This window comes from Perca fluviatilis, chromosome 18 (genome assembly GCF_010015445.1).
Source record: "Perca fluviatilis chromosome 18, GENO_Pfluv_1.0, whole genome shotgun sequence".
In the NCBI taxonomy this organism is placed as follows: Eukaryota; Metazoa; Chordata; class Actinopteri; order Perciformes; family Percidae; genus Perca; species Perca fluviatilis.
In genome coordinates, this window is record NC_053129.1 from 15,109,725 (window position 1) to 15,119,767 (window position 10,043).

A 10,043-nucleotide genomic window follows, 5' to 3' on the forward strand; every position below is an offset into this window, starting at 1 on the left:
CCGAAAAATAAGTTCAACAAAAATGGTAACTTTCATAGATGTACCTATTGCAGGTGTTGTACTCATCACTGTAAGTGTAATTTAAATGGCCAAGCAGTATCATCAACTGTGTACTGTCTATATGATATGTTTGACTTTACAGGACTAATCAGATCAAGTTGGTTCTCCATATTTAAGACCTGGTATGCTCTGAACCTTGTGGAAACAATTGTGGAACTGTTATAAACCAGCTGTCAGAAAGCAATTATATGGTGGACTGTTTACAGATACTGCTCATCTACAAAAACGTTGAACAGTACATGGTGCTTATTCAGTTTGCCTATGAAGACATGGCCATTTGTAAGTGAGAGTGGCTAACAAACCTGGTTGTTATGTGTAATGTATGTTATGTTCAGGACTCTGATGAAGATGTAACCATATATATGACTGTTGACATGTTTGTTTCTTGTTTCCCCTGCACATTAACAAAACTTTATCGTACATGTAGAAAACAATGCATGAATAAAAACAATACATTTAGTTTGGACAAAAAAACACATTTATTTGCAGTGCTGAATTATCCCATCTTGGCCAGCTTTCCAGAGATTGCTGGACCCATCCGAGGACGTGACATTTAGTCCAGCTGTGTGAAAATAAAGTAGTCGTGGCATTAGTTATGGTGACATGATATGCTGTCAACATTACTGTTCCAAATTCTGAGATCAATTGAACCATTAACGTTAGTGCATTACTGACTTAACAAGGATGCTGAATTCCTGAAAAGCTGCGCTACAAAACTACTCATGAAAAGCTAATTTTCTACATAACACTTAACGCTAAAGTTGCTTATGGAACGTCAAGTTTAAACAAATGAGAACTATGTGTGTAAGTTACATGCTTCAGATGCGATTCAGCAACAAATACGTGGTTTACAATGAGCCTGTACTTGATTTATGTCGTTACATGTGCTGAAATGTCATCTGATAACCCATTAAATTAAATACAAATGGGCAATTACTACTTACCTTGACGAAGCCGATGTCTTTAGCGTACTGCCTGAAGCACTGGCGGCACATGTTGAGCCCGTATTTACGGATCAGACCATGTCTGTTCGAGCATACTCGACTGGAATAAAAGGAGACATGGGGTTAGTCCGCTTATCTTCACATGGAGAGTTAAAATATGTCTATAGTCCCCATACATCCATCCATCCAAACTCCAGGTGCGGAAGCTCACGCAAACTCCACAAAGCTGTTTATCGTTGGGTAACGTTATATGCCGCTCTCTGTGCTACACCGCTGACGTTATTAAACATAAGCTCCAATAGCGTTATGCTTGCGATATTACGACAGAAAGTTTACTCCAACCATCTATAGAATCCATAGTTTAACATGATATTAGCTTTTTAAGCAATTCAACATCACTAGTTCCGTTTCAGAAACAGTGAGCGGCTTACTAAACAATGCTAGTGCTACAAGTTAGCACGGCGCATCCTCCACCGCCATATTGGTTCAGCAGCAGCTTCCATGCGGTGGACATTTGGTGATAAATTCTCAAGTATTTCACGCCACAAACACGTCGAAACTGACCATCTATAGTACACACGTCGATAATGGACACATTAAAGCCAGGACTAACCAGGATCGGGATCCCTGTCCGAATTTTCTGGGGTGACTCCAATAGAGCTGCTGATGGCCCATCTTGTCTCTCTCGCTCGAGTGTCGGAAAGGAAGAACGAAGGCTGCGCGTGCGCAAATGAAGCGTTTAGATGCCGTGTTTCCGGGTGTGGCGCTATTGTGTGGCGCCTCCTAGTGGTAGAGAAAACTGCGGCATGTAGCCCGGACGGCCTGAAGGTGGCGTTACAGCAAACACAGTTCATGAGCGGAGAGGAGGCATTTCAATTTTATGGCAGAGTTAGTATGTAAATTTGGTTTAACTGGATTAAAAAAAAAGGCCACTACAGGTTGAATATGACAAATCATTTTTCATACGTCCAGACAATATTTTGCACATTGGTTGAGACAGTTATTATATTATAAGAAGATGTAATTTGTCGATGAACTAATATAGATGGTAATTTACCCGAAAATAATGATCTTGCTTGTATTTCTTTGTGTTTGACGATATGTTTCTGTTATATTTAGCACAAGACATTTTTTTAAATTAAGGTGAAACTCATCGTGCTGAGGATTTATTAAGCTTTTTTTTTTAATGATTAACCTACAAGAGGAGTATAATCTAAAGAAAATGTTGTTAGAAGTAGACAGAGCAAACATTAATAAGCACATACATTATCTGTTCATATTTCTTATCTGTTATTGTAAGTTACCACTTTGAAAGCAAAATATATTAAAAATTGCTCAGGCAAAATCAAGTATGATGACAGGACTTAAATTAATAATGTTCTAAAGAATAACAGAGATGTTCTATTTATGAAGGATTTCAGACTTTTTTTAAACTCAAACCAACAAACTCTATCCAAATACTTAGCTAAAGTACTGCTCTTTTTTTCCAGTTTAGGGAGACAGTTGCTGGAAGAGCACAGTAAAGGCAAAATCCGTTTTTGGGTGGATTTTCCATTTAAATGTAGGCTATATGTATTTAAGCATTGGTATGAACCTGTTAAGTATTTAAAGGTATAGTAAACCTATCTTAGCCTATGAGGAGCCATTTTTCTTACACTCTATGGATGAGCCAAAGAAAGCTGCTGTCAACAGCAGGGCTATATATTTTATTTTTATTTTTTGAAATTCTTTACTGTATAATAGTGATACAAACAATCAAGGCACAATGTGTGTTTACATTTGTCAAAAGAAAGTGTTGACAGCTTTGAGGTAGAGACAACATATACAACAAAACATAACAACTAAAGAAAATAAAGATACTGGGGGTCTTTTTAGTCAAGTAGGGAATGTAAGTCCAACAAATAAAAGAGTCTCTTGGGGTTATCCTTTGTCATGCATTGAAGAGATGTAGCAAAAAGCTTAAGCTCATTTTTCCAACCGTTGATGTGGGGTTTGGCCTTTAAATACTTACATAAAATGTTTAAAATGTTCAATCAAGTTATTTATCAAGAACTCTAAATTCCAGCTTTAATTGACATTTCACTTAGGCTAATGGGTGCAGCAATATACCTTTTGGTTGAAGCCAGCATTGAAATGTCATTAATCGGTTCACACTGAAAGAAAATATGTCCAACCGTCTCAATATCGCTCTCACAGAAAACACAAGAGTTACTTTCCCAATTAAATTTCACATGTAGTCGTGATTCGATGGATAAATATCATTTCATATTTTAAATCACTTCTTTGGCTTTTGGTGGGAGAGGATAGGATATAAGGATCGTTTCCTAATCTTTCGTGCCTCTTCACCACTATAGTCTCGGAGAACATGTTTTGAAAGGGATAATACATTAAAAAACTTGTTAGCGAGCGGCAGGGATATATGATATTTAGGGTGTCTTGGGTGCCCCCCGCTGGACCAGTGCATTGTGGGACAGCGGCAGCAAGGCAGGCAGTGGTTCCGTATTTGGGATTTTTACAGCTAGCTGATAGTTACGTTTCCATGCAACCTGCATGAAGGTATGGAGGAACATGGGACGCCACCGTACTGATGTGTATCACTGAAAAGGACGGCACGGCTACTCCAGTTTTAACGCTAGGTAAGTAGGGTAGCTGTATGGTTGTTGTGGTTCGCCATGGACGCTGTTGTTGACGACGTTTGGTCTGTAGGACTGCCTGTAAGTTGCTACGTTAGCCGAAGCCATGGCTAACTTGCTGTTAGCATTTCGGGATGTTCGCTGTCACAAAAAGAGCGAAGCTGCAACGCCAGCTGTTGTTTTCTGTTGCTATGAGAGCGTTTCGTATCAGTCGGTAAAACAACTGTAACGTTATGTCATGTTAAAATCGATTTAAAGGTGTCGCTGGCTCGGTGTGCTCGACAGCGGCCAATTTAGGAGAGAACAAGTAACGGTCTACTAGTAGGCTTCCAGTAAAAAACATTGCATATTTACACGAGAGAGAGGGGAAAAAAACAAACCCGATGGACACAGTCGTTGTGTAGGTTAAATCGGTCCATGTTTTAGTAAAACAAATACAAGGGGGTAAATGCTGCAGTACTTTCAGCTGCAGAACAAACGCTTCACTTGATTTGGCAAGCTTCAACTGTATGGAAACCATTGGACGTGGAAACCCGTATAAGGGCATGCACATTGCAAACGTATTAATTAATGGGTATATGGCTTTGCCATTTAATCAGCCATAAACGGTCCTCAACCTAAAAATATCACTGTTAAAGCACATGTTTGCTGGTAGCATTTGGTTTACAGTGAGTTTTATTGTGGCTACCAGGAATGTATGATATTATCACAGACTAGATAACAAATGCCGACAGTGATAGTGCCACACGGTGACCGTTCAGTTGAACAGTCTCCAGGCAGGGAGTAGACCGATAATGGGGTCAGGTAGGAAGCCTGAAATACCGCTAATTGAATTACAAAGAGAAGAGGTTCAGCAGATATAAGCAGAGAGGGCTAATCGGTATCGATAATGTTCAGGAATGAGATTTATGAAGGGAAAAAACATAGAAGCTTGGAGCAATAATCAACATTAATGTGGAGGAGTAACAGAGGAATAAGCACCAATCGGAGTGAAGCATGTATTAAACCATGTGTGTGGTTTTTGGTGATACTTTTTGATAGTGACCAGTGGTCTGTTATGTGAAATGAAATCACTGCTATTGTTGTTAGTTTGCTTCCATTAGAGCTCATACTGATATGATCTCATCGCGTTATCGCTTTACATATTTCTGCTGTCCAAATTGAAAGCTAACAAAATTAGTTATTGAATTTTTTTTATTTATTTTTTTTGGCCCCACAAGCTTATTAGCCTGTTCCATAGCTTTCCACTGCATTGTAAGGTCTTCATCAGCTAAATGGAGTTTGCTCAGTTGTGGAGCTGAAACAGTAAGTCGATTATTAGGCTAGTCGATACACAGAACAGTAATCATTAATAATTTTGATAATTTTATAATTTGTTTACTCAAGCATTTGTTCTAGCTTCTGAAAAGTAAGGGTTTGATTCTTTTCTCTAGTTTTATATTGTCATTGTAATTTGCATATGTGTTCCATATTGTGATATAATGCATATCAGTCAAGTTGCCTTGCTTGTTTTTATCTGAAATAATCATTATTAAGATAATAGTGATTACAGCCATATTAATACACCTGACTTGGATTGGTTTATTTTTCATTTAGGTGGTTCATGCGCACTGCTACCCTGCTGCCTCCTAGCAACCGTCATGCCTTATGGAATATTCATCCACCACCAATGACATTCCAGTGGGACCCATGTTTACAACAACAGTTCATTTTGCCAACAATTAGCCTCATATCAGCTTCTTTTTAATCAGGCTTGCTCCGTTTGCAAAGCACACCATCACAATTGCAAACCTGTGCTTTTTTTGTTTTTGTTTCACTGCAATCAACTTCTCTCCGTTCGCAAGAGCTTGACCCCCTATCATGAGATTCCGAATCTACAAGAGGAAGGTGGTGATACTGACTGTGGTGGTTGTCATCTGTGGCCTGGCTTTCTGGAGCAGCGGAAGGCAGAAGAAGAACGACAGTGGATCGCTCCCCAAGGAAGCGGAGACGGTGAAGAGAAGCAGCAGCATTAGCAGCAGCAGTAGTAGCATCAACAATCATATCCAGGTGCAAGCCACACCTGCAGTCAGCAGGGCACCTGCCCCACCCCCTGTTATACAAGCCAATGACACACACCAGGAGAAAGCAAAGGAAAAAGAGAAGATACCCAAGCCACCACAGCCAGAGGCAGATAACACCACTTTAGTCTACCGCGGCATTGTCTTCCAGCTCAACTTCGACCAGACAATAAGAAATGAGGAAAAGTTTAAGGCAGCGCAACAGAAGGACCATCTGGTTGTGGTGGTTCAGGTCCATAACCGACCAGAGTACCTTAAGCTATTGGTGGACAGTTTGCGGAAGGCCAGAGGTGTGGAGAGCATACTGCTGATATTCAGCCATGATTACTGGTCCCCTGAGATAAATAAAGTGGTGGCCTCTGTTGACTTTTGTCAGGTACTTCAGATTTTCTTCCCCTTCAGCATCCAGCTGTACCCCGAGGAGTTCCCCGGACACGACCCCAGAGATTGTCCCAGAGACATTCCCAAAAAAGACGCCTTAAAGCTGGGTTGCATCAACGCAGAGTACCCTGACTCATTCGGCCACTACCGTGAGGCAAAGTTCTCCCAGACCAAGCACCACTGGTGGTGGAAGCTGCACTTTGTATGGGACAGGGTCCGGGTTCTGAAGGAACATACGGGTGTGGTCCTGCTGATCGAGGAGGACCACTACTTGTCCCCGGACTTTATCCATCTGTTGAAGCTGATGTCCGCTCTCAAAAAGGAGCGGTGCAATGACTGCGACATCCTCTCGCTGGGGAGCTACAGCCACATCGGCTACTCCAGCAAAGCCAATAAGGTGGAGGTGAAGCCCTGGAAGTCCACTGAGCACAACATGGGGATGGCTCTGAGTAGAGAGACGTACCAGAAGCTCATCAAATGCACCGACACGTTCTGCACTTACGACGACTACAACTGGGACTGGTCCTTACAACACCTGACCGTGTCCTGCTTGCCCTCCTACTGGAAGGTCATGGTGAGTGAGGCGCCACGGATTTTCCACGCCGGAGACTGTGGCATGCACCACAAGAAGACTTCTTGCATGCCGATAAGCCAGAAAACCAAGATAGAAAACATCCTACAAAGCAGCGGGAACCAGCTGTTCCCAAAGAACCTCCTGATAGCAAAGAGACTGCCGGCCAACGGGGCCGGAGGGGTGGCACCACATGTGAAAAACGGGGGCTGGGGAGATATCAGGGACCATGAACTCTGCAAGAGTTATGTTCGATTACAGTGACCTTAATTGCTACTATTATATATTATCGTCTCTTTTTGCATCCTCTATAAAGAAAAAAAAAGCCTTTTGAAAGTAAATCTTTATGGACTATTCTTCTTATTGCCTGTTTTATCGGACTGTTCCAAATAAAGACAAATGTTGAATTTTTTGGCTTCTTTAACACTTATGTCTTTACATCGACTTATTTAAGTGATTCCTTTATTTTGTAAGTTGTAATTAACTATAATATACTAAACAATATATTGTTGTTTTCTCAAACAAGCCTTTCAGATTGGACATCTAAGTTACCAAAGATATATAGAACATTTCTAGAGCAGGCAAGTGCTCATCGGGGCAGTCATAAATTGGGTAAATCTGTGGATTTAGCAATCCCTCTGTGCATGCATAATTAATTTGAAGATATTTATATCACATGAATTTGCTGAGATCAAAGGAGATCCTTTGAGACACCTTGTTCCATTTAAATAATCCCCCCCCCCCCATACTTATCTTCAACAGGTTTCTAGAGCACACCAAGAGTCTCATTACTCCTGTGACTGCAGAACGGATGTCACTTAAGGTTCACAGCATTAATAAACCTACAAATGATACTTGCAAGATAGGGCACAAAGAGAAAACTAGTGTTTAAAAAAAAAAAATTTAAATCATGCTATGTTTGACAGAGGGAGTGTATGGTCAGTGCAGGGCATTTGTTGGACTTTGTTGCAATGCATCACTGTCGAGTTTAACACTTGAGATAAAATATGCCAATTCGGCTACCTGTGTCTGCGCAAAGATTTTGATTTCACGAATGAACGCACACGTGGCACCTGGAGAGATCCCAAGACACTGATGTAACTTTCTCGTTCGTGTTGTTGCTGTTGGAAGAGGCATTTACATTTTAAGTGCTTAGGCCAGAGCTCAGTATCGATGGTTTCCGCCGAGGCCCGAGCTCGGTGTCTTCTCTGAAGCCGCATTGATTCCTCCTCCCCTTACTGCCTCTGGCAATGTTTAACAATCACTTCTGCACGCTGTTCAAAATGTAATAACTGCTACGTTATCGCTGACTGGACTCTCCATACAGTTCATATTAAATAATATATCTTCTGGCAGACTCTGCTGTAGGCCTACCACAGACTCGGCTCGCAACGTAGAATTCCAAAATACTGCATGAAGTCATTGTGACATGGCGTGTATCTTTGGCACAGTAAGACAAACGTCCAAGACTGAGCAACACTGATGAAGCCTAACAAAGCCAAACAGACCTCACAATCTCTGCTCATTTTATTTCCTGTGGGTGAACTTTAATTCCTAATGCAGTGTGAAGACATGTGGCTGCCGTGCGGAGGTCATGTGACAGATTGTGCAGCTGCTCCCATGGTGGAGGCCCAATAATTGGGCCTGCACCTCAAGGGAAACGGCTTAGAATAGAATTGAGAATACAAGGAAGTGGCACTGTGCTCTTGATTCTTGGTGACTAATGGTTAACTGATGCTGGAGCCTTGGAAACCGTAATGTACTACCTTTGCCTTTGAAAGTGCCCTACTTAGTTTATTATTTTAGGGCAAGAATGAAAAGAATAAGCTCTTAAACAGTGCATTATATCTTTTGATGGCCCAGTCATCGGTACTGTCCATAGGAGGACAGATTGACCACAAACAATCCCTAATTCCCAGATACACAGGTGGTTTTTTAATTATTTTAAGGTAAGGTCAAGGTGGGTAGAAAATTACGCAGCAGTCCAAGCTACCCAGTGGCCAAATGCCAATACAGCCATTTTGAAGAAGGAGCTTGGATCCCAGTGTTCCATTTAATTGATTGGCCTATTAATTATCCCTACTTAACTGACACAACCTAAATCCTTCATTTCTAAACTCACTACGATCTAAACAATGGGCTAAATAAATATCCTTGTGGAATTTGTGGAAAAACTAGGTTAATTTGTTCATTTCCACGATCTGATTGTTTAAAGGAAATCCATACCTGACTTCACTAGAAAGTGTAATTTTTGCCAATAATTGACTTGTATGCATTCATTTTCTTGGCCCATTTTCTTAAGCTGTAAAGTTTATACAACACATCGACTGCTGCTCATTCTTTTGGCCTGTAGCTCAGAGAGACCCTCTATTTAATCACTCATAGCCGTTGCACACATTGCTAGGTAAACAAAACTCTGGTTCAATATATAGAGGCATGCAGACGAGGGAATTGCATCACCGAGAAAAATCATTAAAGCAGCACCTTACAGAAGCAATAGGAATCTCTCAATTCATTGAATTCCCATCAAGTGGGACCCATTTCCCTGAGGATGGAAGATAAATGTAGTTGTTTTCCAAGCTCTTACTGTAGACATCTGATTGCTATTCCATTGGCCAGTTAGATTAAAGGGTGCCAGGGTTTGTATATAATGAATAAATGTGGTTGACACAGCATTTGTAGGAAAGACCGAAAACAACATAAAAGTGCATATATTAAGGGCATATATTATAGCCGGTGTGATGTTTATTATGTAAAACATCTCACTAAGCACCAATCCTGATTGATGCAGGCTCAGCATGGATGTGTGCAGCTCAGGGGCGAGACAGTGAGTCAGATCCCATCACTGTGTTGAGTGACACACTGACAGGATGATCGGGCCTCTCCAGCCTGCTGATCACTCTCTCCACTCCTTCCTTAGCCCTGATGCCACAAGGCTGCTGGTTTAATGGCTGTGAGTGCTCGTGTTTCTTCGAAAAGTGACTCATAAATTATGGAGGATCAGTTTTATTCCCCACTAGGAATATAAAATATATATGAGGTAGTATGGTAAAGTAGTAGGAATTAATTTAAGAGAGAGAGAGAGAGAGACAGAGACAGAGACAACATTTATAGACAATGTTTTCCCCATTTGATCAAGTGATGGCTGTTATTAATGCAAGTTCACTTAATGGTTGCGAGGAATTCTCAAGCTCTCATTTGTCTGAGCAATACTGCCCCCTACTGGCCAACTGTAACCCAAACATGCCACAAACGGATGGGCTACAGGTAACTTATGTAGAAGAGTATCAAGAAACATCCAGACTAAATGGCTGTTCCTGGTCAGTTTAGCATGTTGATAATACCTTAGACTTTATACTTGAAGTTCAATATTACATAAACTTAGCACAAAAAG

The 10,043-nt window shown here is 41.0% G+C and overlaps 2 protein-coding genes across 2 annotated transcripts; one reads left to right on the forward strand and one right to left on the reverse strand.

Moving 5' to 3' along the window:
* Positions 1–515: 515 nt before the first annotated feature.
* rps29 (ribosomal protein S29) lies at positions 516–1,755 on the reverse strand. The gene is made up of 3 exons (XM_039782493.1): positions 1,618–1,755; positions 1,005–1,104; positions 516–622 (listed from the first exon to the last, which is right to left on the reverse strand). Exons 1-3 carry the CDS (start codon positions 1,677–1,679, stop codon positions 614–616), a joined length of 171 nt encoding a protein of 56 aa, XP_039638427.1. The 5' UTR covers positions 1,680–1,755; the 3' UTR covers positions 516–613.
* A 1,690-nt stretch (positions 1,756–3,445) lies between these two features.
* On the forward strand, positions 3,446–7,060 carry mgat2 (alpha-1,6-mannosyl-glycoprotein 2-beta-N-acetylglucosaminyltransferase). Its single transcript, XM_039782494.1, has 2 exons — positions 3,446–3,640; positions 5,234–7,060. Exon 2 carries the CDS (start codon positions 5,498–5,500, stop codon positions 6,911–6,913), a length of 1,416 nt encoding a protein of 471 aa, XP_039638428.1. The 5' UTR covers positions 3,446–3,640; positions 5,234–5,497; the 3' UTR covers positions 6,914–7,060.
* Positions 7,061–10,043: the final 2,983 nt, after the last annotated feature.

Excerpts from the sequence above, each read along its gene's own strand:
- mgat2 (XM_039782494.1), top strand. The coding sequence starts at position 5,498 with ATGAGATTCCGAATCTACAAGAGGAAGGTGGTGATACTGACTGTGGTG.
- rps29 (XM_039782493.1), bottom strand. The coding sequence starts at position 1,679 with ATGGGCCATCAGCAGCTCTATTGGAGTCACCCCAGAAAATTCGGACAG. Across the intron at positions 1,105-1,617 it reads GGACAGGGATCCCGATCCTG|TCGAGTATGCTCGAACAGAC; the intron begins GTTAGTCCTGGC and ends CTTTTATTCCAG.